The sequence below is a fragment of the Manacus vitellinus genome, unplaced genomic scaffold (assembly GCF_001715985.3).
Source record: "Manacus vitellinus isolate BGI_N305 unplaced genomic scaffold, ASM171598v3 scaffold_55_pilon, whole genome shotgun sequence".
Taxonomy (NCBI): domain Eukaryota; kingdom Metazoa; phylum Chordata; class Aves; order Passeriformes; family Pipridae; genus Manacus; species Manacus vitellinus.
In genome coordinates, this window is record NW_021940651.1 from 2,619,456 (window position 1) to 2,634,861 (window position 15,406).

Genomic DNA, 15,406 nt, shown 5'->3' on the forward strand with positions numbered 1-15,406 from the left:
ATAACAAACAATTTAGTCAGGCATGTCTGACTTTTTTCCCTCTACTATCAAATAAAATACCATATTGAAAATAGCACCACACATTCCTTAGACCACACCTATCTACCAGTAACTTTCAGCATCTTTCAACCCCTCTGTGGGTTTACAAGTGTCTGCATTTTCACTTTCTACTGACACCCCAATGCTGTAAAACCCTGATATAACTCTCATACACACATTTTTCAATCCAACATTTCCATATGGTTTAAAGTTACATGATATAACATGCCATAGATACAATTCATAGCTTTGGAGAAGGAGGAAAAAAATACAACCTCTAGTTTTAAAGGGCATTCATTATAGCAGAATGGAGACTTAACTAAATTTAATATTGAGAAAAAACTTGAAAATCACATTTTTGGCACACAAAAATCTACAGAGACCTTTCTATTAGTAAAAACTTCCTAGGAAGATTATACAGAACAAAGCAGAGCAAATTAGGTATAATCCTTTCGCAGCAATGGAATTTTGAATCTTTTGTGAAAAGCAATCTATATGAAGCATTATAACCCCTCCAATGCATCCAACAAAGTGAACACGTTAGCCAATTAAGACACGGCAAATGAGTAAAATATTTGTTTTGCAAATATAATTTCAAATGTTTTGTATAAAAGAGCTGGATGATTCAATCTTAAAGTCAAAAAGATTTCTTGAACGTTAAGAAAAGACAACTCAATCGGTAAAGTAGCTTTGAAATAGCATGTAGCATTAACACCTTAAACCTTTTACAAAAAACTATTTTCAAAGGAATTTCTCTCTGCGTCTATTTTGTCCAAATTCAGAAAACTTCTGAATTTCTCAGTGTATGTAGTTTTCAAAATATAATGTGAATGTAAAGTTGTAAGATTCTTCAATATTTTCCTTCAACATTGAGGGGGCTGTGTCTATAAACCAGGCACAGAAATACATATTTAACCCCTTAAGTCACCTGAAATGTAGATCTAAAGAGAGAATCCCTCGTGACTTTGACCAAGTCTGTGTGTTCCTTGTACTCCTTTCTACTCACATAAGAAAAAATCTTCAGAACAAAAGCAGACTTTAAACAGAAGTGAACAATAAATAGCCCAAGGCTGAATACTGTCTGACCTAGCTAGAAGGGACAGCACAGTGACCTCAGGAGTTAGTGGTATCCTTCATACTCTTAACCCTGTTCTGTGAGCCTGGCAAACTTTGCTGGAGAGAAAAATGTTAAGCTCCAGATAAACTCTGTTTGGTAGCTTTCTTACAAAATAGGTGTTCTCCCTAGCGGAAAAACACGGGAATGTTAAGCTAAAAAAGAAAACAGAACTGTGTAGTCCCTCCCCACAGGAAGCACTCCTTTTCCCTTGCTTGACTAAATGACTTGCCTGCAACAATACTGCTCTTGAACACAAGGTAACTATAACTTTCTGATATGAGGAGACACTGAAGAACAGCAAGTGGTCAGCATAGTAACTTATTTTCTGAGCCATGAGTAACAAACAGGCCTCACAGTTCTTTTGGTTGCTGCAGACATAAAAAGTAATTTTACTCTAACAAGTTGATCTTAGCATGGTGGAGGCAAAAAACCAACCCTTTGCCCTGCCCTTTCCCCTCTGACAAAAAACACAGATAAGCACTGCCTGCAGCTAACAGCTTGCTCAGGGCAGAAGTCATGCCTGATCTCCCATTTTTCTATAATAACTAGAAAGGAAAAAGCAAGTAAGTTTCTCTTACCAGTGAGCTTAAACATATATTCTGTAATACTTTTACAGAATAACTCAGCATTTTACAAGAATGATGCTTAACCTCATTAATGATGAGACAAAGCTTCCCATCTTCTAGTCACACTGTTATAGGACTTACATTGTCATAACCATTCTAATGGTTATTTTTGATATTGCAAAAGTCTTCAAATAGTCCTTCAAAAGAAAGACTGGCTTAGGAAACTGCCATGTTACTCTCACTTGCAAATGAAGCACAACCCATTACATATAGATAATATTTGTGAGGCCACAGCATAAGAATGCTATGATTTGCATCTTTAAGAAAAAAGAAATCTAGTCTAAAGATAATAAGTGGGGTGATAAACAGAAAGATGCAGGCAAGTAGATGCAGTTTTAATAGTAATATTTCCAGCTCCCGATTCCTCCTACTGCATTTTTTAATTCTCCACTGATAGTTATAAAATGCATCCAATATGATGTTGGAGCAGTTGAGTTTGTCAATGACTTCTCTCGACACCTGCAATTACATTCTAAGACTGTTGAACTTTTCTGATTCAAAATCCACTTAATTTTCAGGTTTCAGTTAAAGCTCCAGAGATCAATGAGTAAAGACACATGCAGAATAACTCCCAAATATTTAGTGAAACTTTATGATAAAGATTTCTATAGGGAAGGAATCACTTAAGAGCTTGGACAGTTATTTCACTTCAATCAAATCTACTTTTCATGGAAACAGCTACTCAAATGAAACTGTGGTCTGTAACTACACTTTTCAAGTATAAATATCCTTTGCACAGTTTGCCCTTAAAAATAATCTTTTCTACTTTATAACAAAGACAAGGGGCAAAGGGTGGGATTTATCTTAGCAGATGCAGACATTCAAAGTCATCGAAACAAAGTATCTCCCCAAACTACTTTTTCCTCTGAGGAAAAACGGGGATAGAATGCCTGGTTCGGAAATACGTGTATTTGGAGTGCGACCATTTTACCAGGAATTTGAGAGACAAACAAAGACAAATCTGAGAATCAACCTAAGCAGTATATCTGAAACAAAAGTACCAGCTGTCAAAAGAAATAGCGTTCTAACAACTTAAAGAATGCAGTTAAGTGTGGATGGGATGCACCTCAGTTAACTAAAGCAACCCTAGTGAGCCTCTGAAGGTGGTCACTAGTCAGATCCTAACCATATCAAAGACTGCGGCTAAAGGATGCCTGCTTTGCAGGACATCTCTTTACCTTTAGAATCCTAAACATTCTGGATTACAGAACTTTTATAGTTTCTCTAGCAGGAAATATTTGTTATTACTTTACTAATATCATAAAATGGGGATGGGCTAAAATGCGCTGAACAAACAGTTGGGAGAAACAAAATACCTGGAACTTTGCCACATTTGGACAATTTTCAAGAAGGTCTAAAAAGGCATAACCTTCATAAATAAAGAATCTATCAACTGAGATACAACACTCCAAAAATCAAGAGTTACCAAGCCATGTACATCTTATTTTTTTTTCAGTACAGCAAAGCTAGTATGGTTTTTTTTTCTTCTCCTTTCATATTAAACTTTGTCCCCCCTCAGCTTAAATGGCTGAATCTTTTTTACTCAATTCTTCCAAAAGCAATGAAGTGTAAAGCACAGAGCAAGTCTGAAAGTATTTTAGCTCTAACAGTTTGTCTGGCAAACTTAGATGCCAGTAAAATGGAGTTATGCAAGAAGGCAGTGTCAGGCAACTTAATGCTACTGATCTCACCTATTAAATTGTTTACCAAAAGACCATTTCTGCAAAGATAAATGCCTTCCATCACAACAGCTTACCACTTGCCAAACCCTTCATTCTGCCTGGTTTGCTTTTTAGCCCTTTTAATCTAAGTAAGCCCAAAAGGACCTCAAATTTAACAGGCTCGTAGGTGTTACAGCAGTGTGATTTCTACTTGGTACAACAGCAAAAAGTTTGGTTTGGATGAGTATTTTAAGTATTTACCCCACATGAAAAGAGAACCCCATAAAACCTTTACCAGGCTGCAGTTTAATAATTATGCAGTTGCTCTTTGCTACCTCCTCACACCCCTACAATACATTTTTACAAGACAACTGTAGGTACATCAGCAGTTACATTTTATAACCATAGGCATTTAATGACAAGCCTAACTAATTAGGAATATTCTGAGAATATAAGCTGATCCTAACATACTAGTAAAATAGTGTGAATAAGTGGAGTGAAAAAGGGGAGAGATACAGTATAAATACTTTAACATCAAATTTTCTTTATGAGAAAATGTATATACATAAACTCAAAAATATTTCTGTGCTAAGAAAAAAAGCAAAGTATCAAATACAAACACTCATTTCCAGCGTGTTTTTGATTTTATGGCTTAATAATAAGGATCTAACAACGCCTTCTGAATTTTTTTTTTGTTTGTTTCCCTTTATTCAATCCTCTAGAACCTGGATCTACACTTTTCTAGCTGGCAAACAGTGAAAGGAACTTGTTCATTCAACACAGTACAGAGGGCAGAATACTTGGGACTAGACACATTTAAAAAAAAATCACTTTTAGGGGAAAAAACATTAATTAAAATGGCTTAAAAAAGCTTTTATTATCCCAGTATTGATTTTCTCATGTGGAAATTCTGGGTAACACAACAGTTTTCAAGTAAAACCATTCCTAAATGAAAACTTACATTTAACGTTTACAGTAGACTCTAATTCAAAAATGATATTTAAGTACAGAAGCAAATTATGCTTTGCATGCCCAGAGTCCTCTTCCATTTTAGAGTCTTCATCAAAATCACTTCCAAACAGAAATGACATTAAAATTTTGCAGAACAGCCGGCTCATGTGAAAACAGCAAGATGTGCTGCCAACAGGAGTGCTTGTCTTTAGAAGCTGATCATGGACTTCAGTCTGGAGAGTTTCACAATTGCTTCCGGGAAAAAACCTAACTGAAACTGCAGTAATTTTTTAATTGCTTATGTGGACTACATCAAGGAGCCCATTTGCTTCCAAACTGTCAGAAATGTAAAGAAATTCAGTGATTTAAACATACTCCTAACTTGCTCCAGCTATGAAAACAGTTGCTGTAACAAGAAAAATTTGTGCCATGAGGAAAGAACAAAAATTTCCACTTTGGAAGTTGAATGCAATCAATAGTTTTGAGAAAAATGAAGTCAGTAGTAGTTTCAGTTCTTAATGCCTCAAAATACCCCTTTAAATAGCCTTTTAAACTTTTCACAAGAGTACTGTACAGACTCGAAATACATGGACCAGTCCAGGTGTTTTACTCCCTATATAAGTTTTAAACCCAAGAAAAAAGGAATTGTGGTAACCTTGCAAAAAAATCCAGTCAGAATTTTGTTCTGTTATGTAAAAAAATATGAACCACATTGTGTTATTACCTGAAGCATGTTTTCTTCTTCCAGATGTTTAATTTGGAATGTTGAATTAGATTGAACTTACAGCAACCAGATGAATCATGAGAGACAAATTTGGGCTGCTCTCTGTGAAATAGACTTGAATCTTCATAAGTGCAATAATTTATAAAATTGGAGATATCACATCATCTATATTGAGCTTCCTTTACTTGCTCCACCTTAAGAAAAGCGATTTCCAGGGAAGCACCTTCAAGCTGACAAATATCACTTATCACTGCAAATTCTCAGGGCAAACCAGCCTTTCCCACAACTGGGAGAGGAGATGGTTAACTGTCAAGGATCTCTAATTTTCTAGAGTTGAGGTCTGTTTTTTTCCCTAGTCAATAATTATACGTTCTCTTCAAAGGCTGAATGGGTTTCCTCCTTTGTTAAGGAGACATACTGGATCTCACTAAAATGGAGGGAGATGCTCATTAAAATGCAATATTTGAGTAGGAAAACTACATTTATTTACCAAATTACATTAAGGAACAACAATGAGTTGCTGCTCCTATCAAACATACTTTGATTGATTTGGGATTCATGATACCATTGCCAAAATCAATAAATGGGCTGTATTTGCTTCCTGTAGTTTTCCAGCAATCTTAACTCTACGCAGAGATCTTAAACCCCTTAACCAAGGCTGCAAGATTCAACCTAATTCACCAACGCTTAACTGAAATGCTGCCTCTGCAACACAAAGATAGATGTAATAAGCTTTGAGGGAACACAGTCTTTAAAGTGAGACATTTTCATCTGTAATCCCACAGCCACTGGCATGGCAGGCCCACAGCCAAAACCGTTGCAGTTCTAGAAATGAGCTGATACTCCAGTTCTGGCCAATTTCAACAGTAATAATCTCCTGTTCTTATAGAGGGAGTCTGAACGGGAGATTTTCAGAAGTGCCTCACTATTACACATGGCAAAACTCTAATGCTCCAGAAACATAAGTAGTTTAGAATGACCCCATATCACAGAGATTCAAACTCCGAAGCGATTACTTGGGAGAAGCTATATCAATGAGAGTAAAATAAAGTTCAATTTTCTTCAGACAAAATTTTCCAATTATCTGAAACAGCAAATAATTGTTTACTTTTTTTTTTTTTTGTTCACTCTGGAATCAAGGCTAATGTTTTCTGGAACATCCAAGCACTGACCACATACAGAAATTTTGACCCCCTTTCATTTTGCAGTTAGCCATCACTGAGCGTCCCCTTAAATAAAATCTACTCCAAGGGAAAGGAGCTAATGAAAGATTTAATTCTTAAAATTAACTTCATACAATGTATTTTTCTAGGGTGACTTTACACAGAAGCTCTTTAACAGACAGATTACTTTATGATGCTGATGCAACAAATGATCCAGGAAGCAGGAAAGGATGAGTTTAAACCATCAATAACTCTGAATTTAGATCTTCAGCTTTTCTATATCAAAACAACAGTATACTCACATCACCTAGACGGGAATTCTGGAAGAATATACAGTGTAACACTACAACTTTACTTGTGAAACAATGCAATGAGTTGTTTGGGTAAGAAAATAGATGAACCATCATTCTTTGGAAGAATGCTTGAATTTCTACAATTATTTCATCAGCCATATTTGAGATGTGCTGTTGGCTATTAAAGGTACTTTCAACAAGCCTTTGGCCATATACCAGTTAGTTCCTTAGTATGTTTTGGATAGTTTGTCACTGAAATTGTTTTGAAAAAAATCCCAGACTACAACAAATGTAAGTCTGACAGCCTGGGAAGCACTGAGCTGTAAAAACTTAAGTCCCAAGATTCTCAAAACAGAGTGTCTACAGACTGAGAACTGGAATAAAGTTACAGTGACAGTGAATGTACTGGTTCAATTAGAATGAAAGATGTCATCAACAAAACTTTGCACAGGAGTTTGCAGCAGCCTTTTCTGTCACTAAGAAGAAAGGAAAACTATCATTTCTGTCTTCTAGAGGAGTGACTGTTATAAGGAAGTCACTCCTTACATGTAGTATTATATTTGAAAGAAAACACTTGGGAATTAAAATATCACTGTTGTTTTTAAAAGTCTAGTAAATGGGCACAGAAAAGACAGTTGAGGGACTTCTGAGGCTCTGAGTTCAATTTTCCTTGATTATCAACTAGCAAAGGATGTAGGAAAATGATATGGTTTGAAGTTGGCTCCCTGTCAAATCTCCAAACCTCACCACAAAAACTCCGCCTGCCTCCTGAACCAAGGGAAAAGAAAAAAAAAAAACAACCAAGAGAACCAAAACAAGAGAGAGACAGCTAAAGCAATATATATAAGTATATTTACACTTATATTACAGTTATATACAATTGAAATATATATACACAATTTCAGAAGGGAAAGGGGAGGGGGAAGGGAAAAAAGGAACAAAACCAAAATAAAATATACACAATCGATAGCCCAAGATCTAGCAACTAAAAGAATTAGGAAAAGAATATCTCACTACTCTCCCTGGACAACAGAAAGTCACGCTGGCCTAACCAGGCCTCGCTCCCCAACACGGCAGACTCAACAGCAGGGAACCTGCACCTCCAAGCCACCGGAAGGAAAGAGAGCGAAGGCCTCTCCTCCTTTCTTCTTATAGCCTGGCTTACGTAAAAATCGTAGGGAATACTGGGTAAATCTGGGCCCTTCCTTGGTTACAAACTGGTCACCAAGGAAGGCCTAGACTAAACTACCACAGAAAAATACTGCATTTCCCCTCCCCTAGTAGCTATAAGTTTTCCCAAAGATTACTTTTTTCCTCCATGCTTGAGAGCTTCAAAAGTGGTCCCAATCAGAGAAATGATCAAGGTATTCTGTAGATATCAAGACTGAAAACTAACATTAAATTTAAGTGCTAGATTTTGTCTTATAAGTGCTGTGGTTCCAGTGTCACTAACTACTGGAGAGGTACAACGGAACAATGCTTACCAGAAACCTACAGCCTCTGCAGACCTCATCTCTGCTAGGAATGAGCTGAGCCAGAACAGAGGAGTACTGGATCGTATCTGGACTGTTTTTCTCTTGTTCATCTTTTGTTTTTCAGAGACTGTTACATTACCCTTCCTGTATGGTATCTCTTTAGCAGATACAACACTGACTGACCATGAAAACATCAATTTAAAGCTTCAAACTTGAAATGTAATTGGGATGACTGGCTCCTTTCTTATAAAGCAGAATTTCCTGCCTAGTAGACACTGGGTTAGCATCTGAACCAGCACTTTGTATGTTTTCCAGCATGTCATTCAGGCTCAATCCTGAATGCAATTTAACAAACTGACAAGGAAACTCTTAAGAGGTCAAAAACAGAAAAGTTACTTAAGAAGCTGCTCAAAGACTTTATCCCAGGAATAACACTACTATGTCTACATAGCTTCTGAGTGAAGAAGTATTGCCAAGCTTACTTACAATCTATCCTGTACACAGAATACAAGTTAGAGCAAGTACATTTGTAATTATCTTTTTACCCCATACATAGAGAATAGTATTAAGCAATATTCCTTAATAGGATTCTTTTTTCCTTTGTTTTTTAGAAATTGATGTATTTTCTACACAATGAAACATGACAGTAATACTGTCATGAATTAACAGTGACATGCCACCACCATGACTCGCTGCTTCAAATTACATTCAAAAAACACTCATCACCTGCTTGCTTCCTCTTCCAACCTTTATTTAGGAGATAATTTTTCTTCTATCCATTTGAGACAAATTAAACTCTCATACCTTTAGATTGACTTTTTCTAAAGAACAATCATCAGAAAGATTGACAATAAAGTAAAAGGTTGTGCAAGCTTCCCATGTAGCTCCTTCTCCAATAAACCCCTGACACACAGAAACATTGCTACCCCAATCAAAATCTCCTCATAAATCTTTATATACAGCATTCTGTCGCAGTTTTTGCAGTTTTTCCTCATACCTGCTTTGTGTGCTAGAACAAAGCTCAGAATAGTTAAAATAATGTAAATAAGTCGCTTAAGTCCTACTACTTATATTAACCTCATTAAGGAAAAACTATCAGAGCTTAAATTCTTACGGCTGGGAACAGAGTTCAGTTAGAGAGAAGAAAGGAATATAACACACATCTGAGTCATGTCTGCACTTTCAGCACCTTGTGGTATGGGATGATGACTCCAGCAATTCTAAATTAAAAATGCTATAATCTTCATCTTATTCTAAATTGTTAGGCTTGAAAACTAGTAACAGGTTGTAAATTCAGAACCATTCATTAACATTATTAAAAGAAGCACTTACTTGTTGACAGACATCATTCAACAGTCAATGCTGGTATACTAAAATTAATTTTGAAGAAGAGACTAGCAAGTTTAAATTTCTTTCTGAGTAGAGAAGCATTTTAAGAACCTCATTGTTATCAATAACCCATATAAAAGTATCTAAAAAATTCAGGATGAAAAAAACCACAGCTTCCCAAAACCACACTTTATTTTACTTAAAGTAACACTGCAGAGGACACAGTCCTATATCTGACACAGGATCAAGACTACTTTAAAAGCACAGTTGAGTAGACTTCAGTTCTTTCTGAACAGGTTGGTTCTCAACAGACATTTACTGAGATGACTTCCTTAAATCAATCCCAAAACATTGCAGAAATAAGCATGACAATTTCAGACTTACGAGAAAATGTTACTTACATACAGAGGTTAATGACAGATTGGACTGTCGAAAAGCATGCTGAATAGTGCCTAAACACAATAAAACATTAATGCTGTTTCTTATATTTGAAAAATTCATACCTGGGTATACTGCCTGTTAAGCTTCTTTCACTTGATGATGATGACGATGATCCAGGTCTCTGATCTGTTTTCCTTCCTAGAGTCTCTGTTGCACTAGTTTGAGGTTTTTCACCTTCCTCTTCTGGCTTTTTTTTTTCACTATCACTTTCATCACTGCCTTCTCCTAAAATGTCATCCACCTGCCAAAGAGTAGAGAGTCAGTGTATCTTCTAACAAACTACTCTGTATCAATCTTTCATAATAATTGGGTTGCTCTTTATTAATCATCAAGAATATGCTTCAACTTTCCTTGGCCTTCCCCTTGTAACAACTCTGGCAATATTCTGTTCAAATTGAATATATTCAGTTTATGCTTAGTTTAAGATAAATACATCTATACACATACATGATATAGTCACACAAAAAACTATTATAAAAGGAGTGCTGTCTTTTGAAATTAAAGAGATAGATATTTTATACTATTGTTAACATGTTGATGCATGTTTTCTATTACATAAATTTTATATTATCATAACATATAGAATCATTTGGGTATATTAAAATCTCTAGTAAGTATTCTTACATTTACAGGTATTCCTTGATGCATATATAACTTTAAAGAAGTCTATTCCTAAATAACATAGTATAAATGAAGCAATGGACAAACCCCATTTTAAACAGATTGTCTGCTTCTGCTAATTAATAAGGGCAAATCTAGCAAAAGGTTTACATATTTAGTTAAATAATTGTTTGGCCTTTGCTTCTGAAAAGTTAGCATAAGATTTGAAAATCCTCTAAAAACATACAAATTTGTTCTGACAGGTCTGGATCTGCTGAAACCAAATCATACTCATGAGCCACCCTGATGAGCTTCAAAAGGTTATATTCTCTTTGAGTTAGCATTCAATCTTCAGAAAGAGACAAAACCACGAGAAAACATATGTGAAGTTCTCACTGTCTCTCTATTGTTGTGAATGGCAGAAGACATGGAAACAAGCTATGTGTGAGTATTTCTCTACTGATATTTAAGAATTTTTCTTAGAAGCATCTTATCTCAAAATAAGTTAAAATTTGCTTCACAATTACTCTGTTCTCAGTAATCCTCACCTGCTTTATCAAGAAGAAAAACTCTGCATATGAACATGGACCAAGAGTCAAAAGTTGCCCTCTGTTTATCAAACTCATTACAAGGTATACTTGTGAAAAACTATTTCTTCAAATATCTATTTGTTTCAGAGTTCTACAACTCAAGCTAGTACTGGATTTAAAAATCCAGGCTATACTATCCTTGTCTTGAATGATTTCTACACAAAATGAAAAGTAACTTGCAAGATTCTTAGATCTACAGTTTAAGCTGTTCTTCTATTTGCCCTTGTTTTGGTACATTTTCACTATCTGAAACATTGCTGTCCAATGCCCAACTCTTTCACTGTGAAAGCTGCAAAGAAAGTATAATAAAAATGGAACCACATACCAGTTTAGTGTATCTAAACACAGATGACAGTTTCAGGTAGAAACTGTAGGAATTATTATGTCAAGTCAAATTACATTGGTCAAAAAATGTTTTTCCTATGAGCAGAAGTTGTCATATGCACAGAAAAAGTCTCAAGTGTTTAAGTATTACAGTTTGGGACAGGATGGCAGGGAGATGTCCCCTGTATAGTTTTGGTAGGAGACACTCAAAGTAGCCAACACGGTCAGCAATTGACAGCCCAGTGGCAGCACAGATCTACAGCTCTAACAACTCCTTTCCAGCAAGTCTTTAAAATTACACTGCTTCATTTCAAAAGCAATACTTTTTCGGATAGCCTTATGTTTAAAACTACATTCTCTCTACTAAATATGTTAAGCTTTTCAAAGGACAAAGTTAGGCTGATAGACATTGAGTGTTACAAATGCTTCTCTCATACTTAAGTTTTATAGTCTTTTAAAATCTACTTTGTGTGAAGTTTTGACAGATTAGCAGTCTAGTTATTGCCATGTCTGTTTTTCTTTCACTCTGCACAATGACAACTATCCATTTGAACTCTGAATTACCATTTAGTATTAGAATTACTGAGTTAGTTGTACACATATATGTTCCATTTCTCTGAAAGGGCATATAAAATGCATGTATAAATCACAGAAATATGGCAAATTTTGAAAATCATTGCATATGCAAACAGTGTGGAATGGTCCTTACAAACTACTTTAACTAGAAAGGTACCCAATACACAGATTCTGCCTAATTATTGACCAAATTGCAAATGTGCTGAAAAATACAAGTATTACATCTTCATCTTCCATAATTTTCAAAAGAAATGAAAAACAAACCATGTTTTCATTACGGCAGTGAGATTTAAGCCCTTCGCACTTGAAAAAATTAATAGGTAAAAAAAGTGCATTAACATCTAAGCACCAACTATCTATCTAGGCATCTATCTAACTAATTCATTTATTTAAACTTCAAAGAACAAGGAAACTTAATCTTGTTCAGAACACAACAGATGCTGATGTACCAAGCACCAACTGCAACTTCAGCTTATATGATTTTATACAATTAGTAAAATGGAACATATAACACTTCACAAGAAAATGCCAGCTAACACCAAATCTTACTGATAAGATAGAGCGAGGGGATGCTTACTGCTTAAACACTACCATAGCAGCCATCTTTAAAATAAAGACTTTTATAATCCAGCAAGAATGATTAACAATGAAAAATAATGATTCATCTCTTAAAAATGACAAAATTGTTCCATTCAGCAAGAGAATGAAAAGCCCGACAATTCTTTTAAACAGCCAATTATAAAAGCCACAAAAAGTCCTCAGCTGACAAAGACCAAAGAGCAATGAGATTTTCAGTCTCATTCTCTGATTGCAAGCTGAAAAGTACTTAAAGCTTTGTTAAAAAGAAAGTCAAAGCCTTCTGTAGTATTAACAAACCAGATCAGCTGGAAAATGTTTTTACTCCAGAAGTTGAGTTTACACATTCAAAATGAATCCAGACTCCAAGAAAATGCCAAAAAAGAAACCGTCATGAGCAACCTCAATTTGTTATAAAGATTTTGGCAATATTTTGGTATAGTATTTATGGATATGACAGAAACCTACAGTGATGCCTTAAGGTTTTTGGAAGTAGCAATTACATAAGCAGTAATGCAAATGGCATATTAGAAAAAGAAAGGAGGTGTGAATAAATTTCAATTCTTGTTTTTCAACTAGCAAGTACTTTAAAATCCAAGTTTTAATAGAACTGAGAAGCTACCTTAGCAACAGGACAACACTACTTCAGTGATCTCTCTTAAAAGTGGTACAACAGTCTGAAACAATTCTTTACTGGAATTACAGAAAATTCTACAAAAAGGAATAGGTTTCATAAACAGCTGTAAATTTTGTGCTCCAGTTCTGCACAGAAGATACACACATTTCTGCCCCCTCCACAGTCTTTCCAAAATGACCTTTGCTCCCACTGATCACTTAAATTAAGGGAAAATCAGAAAAAAAACCCCAAGTATTTACAAAGAGTTCTTTAGGTATGTTTCTACTGCCACAAAATGACTGTTCATTGTTAGCAATGTAAACAATTAAACTGGTATTGACAGTAAGCACAGCTAAAAATCAGCTCCATTTCAGCATGAAACCTGCATGTCCTGAGCATGTATTTGAGATTGTGTTGAATACATTGCATCTTAGGACGAACTCGCAAAAACTAATATAATCTGCCATCTGAATGCACCAAAAGGTTTCTATATTTCAATACCTTATATTCCCCCCACAGCATATCAAGTAATAAAAAATAACTTAAAAATGAAAATCAGATGTACACTCAAGTACACCAGTAATTACAGGTATCTTCATGTAAAACACAGTGTTACCTCACCATACTCTTTAGAGATACTTTAAAATGCTGCTGTGTTCGGTGCCAGGGACCATGATGCTCTCTTAGCAGTTATTAAACATAAAAGCCAGCAGACCACCAGCTCCATCCAATTAGTGAGTAAATGGATGCTCTGCAAACAAATACAAGACTAAAAAAGACAAAGAAGTGTTTTGTGCATGAATTCAAATTTCACTAGCTTTTTCTGCACTGCATTTCCTTTAATGCTCTTTCAATTACCTGAGTAAGTTTGACTCTCAGTGTTCCTATTCTGGATGATATACCTACATCAATAAATGCGACCAATACAGATTTCTTTTAATACATATCTCAAACTGTAAGTGTAAGGTAAAAGTTTATATATAAATATTATATAGATTATATGATATACACCTTGCTTTTCTCGTGGTATATTTTTGAGTGGGAGGTAATTGCCTTTTTCCTCTGTGAAGGGGCATTAACCATGTACAGCTTTCTTCAGTTTAGGTAGTAAACAGATTTCTGAGTTATACTGAAAATCAGGCCTTTGGAACGAGAACAAAACCAAACCTGTAACTTGTGCTTCCTGGTACTCGTGGTCTGGAATTGTTTTCATCTACTGTTATCAAACTGCACATTGAAATATTAGCAGCTCTTGGTAATGACCTACCAGTTTTAGGATGAAAAGCAATTATGTGAGAAGAAAAAGCTTTAAGTCTTAGCTCTATGCTGAGCATAGTTCCTACACCCAAATTTGAAAAACGGCAATTTAAAAACCACCATGTGCAAGTTACTTAGAGGAGCTCCCACTGCAGTTCCTGAAGGTTGGACTGAGACCCTGCTGGGAAATGAGCAGTGGCAATACAGCCCCAATAGCTGGAGTTCACAACACTGCTGACAGCACTGGCTACAACTCCTGCACATATTTTAATTGTAGCCCTGGGCAATAGAGCGTGCTCCAAAAAGGCAGATACTGCAGGAAAGAAAACCAAACACATTGCCTGTATTCATTTGACCACTTAACTTTTGGAAATGAAAAGGTACGGTAATTGTGACTACAGCCGTACAATTCACTACATTTGAGTTTTACTACTGCAGTTAATACTTTGACTAGAATGAAATGTCACTTAGAGATTACTAAAATGCAACACTAATAACAATCCTGTATCATTGCTCATGATTGAGACCTCATTCTTCAAAGAATGCCATTGAAAAGTTCTGAGTAACTCTGCATTTCCCACCTAGAAATAAATTCCTAGATTTGAGTAGAAAATTCATAACCATTCTTAAGAACATCAAGAAGTTCTATGGCCAGAACTTGAAACTGCTAAAAGAAATGTGAGGTAATTCTTGGTAATTAGGATGCCTCAAGTGCTGACTTAAGGACTGTAGGCAGGCAGTCCTTCTAAAACATGAACATTATTATAGGACAAGGGGGAATAGCTTTAAGCTGAAGCAGGATAGATTTAGATTACATACCAGGAAGATATTCTTTATTGTAAGGGTGGTGAAACACTGAAACTGGTTGCCCGGGGAAGTTGTGGATATACCATCCCTGGAAGCGTTCAAGGCCAGACTGGATGGGGCTTTGAGTATCCTGGTCTAGTGAAAGGTGTCTCTGCCCACGGCAGGGAGGTTGGATTTAGATGATCTTTAAGTCCCTTCCAACCCAAACCATTCTATGATTTTATGATTATTAGTATAATGA

At 35.7% G+C, this 15,406-nt stretch overlaps 1 protein-coding gene across 3 annotated transcripts in view; it reads right to left on the reverse strand.

The window, feature by feature from the left end:
• CTDP1 (CTD phosphatase subunit 1) overlaps positions 1–15,406 on the reverse strand; it is a 99,754-nt gene that overhangs the window by 22,585 nt on the left and 61,763 nt on the right. For 2 of the 3 annotated variants that reach the window (XM_018081673.2, XM_018081672.2), the window contains one exon: positions 9,882–10,060. In XM_018081673.2, the coding sequence (XP_017937162.1) occupies positions 9,882–10,060 (179 nt within the window). Of the gene's footprint in view, positions 1–9,881; positions 10,061–11,255; positions 11,299–15,406 lie in introns of those variants that run through there. The other variant, XM_018081674.2, reaches the window with a different exon arrangement.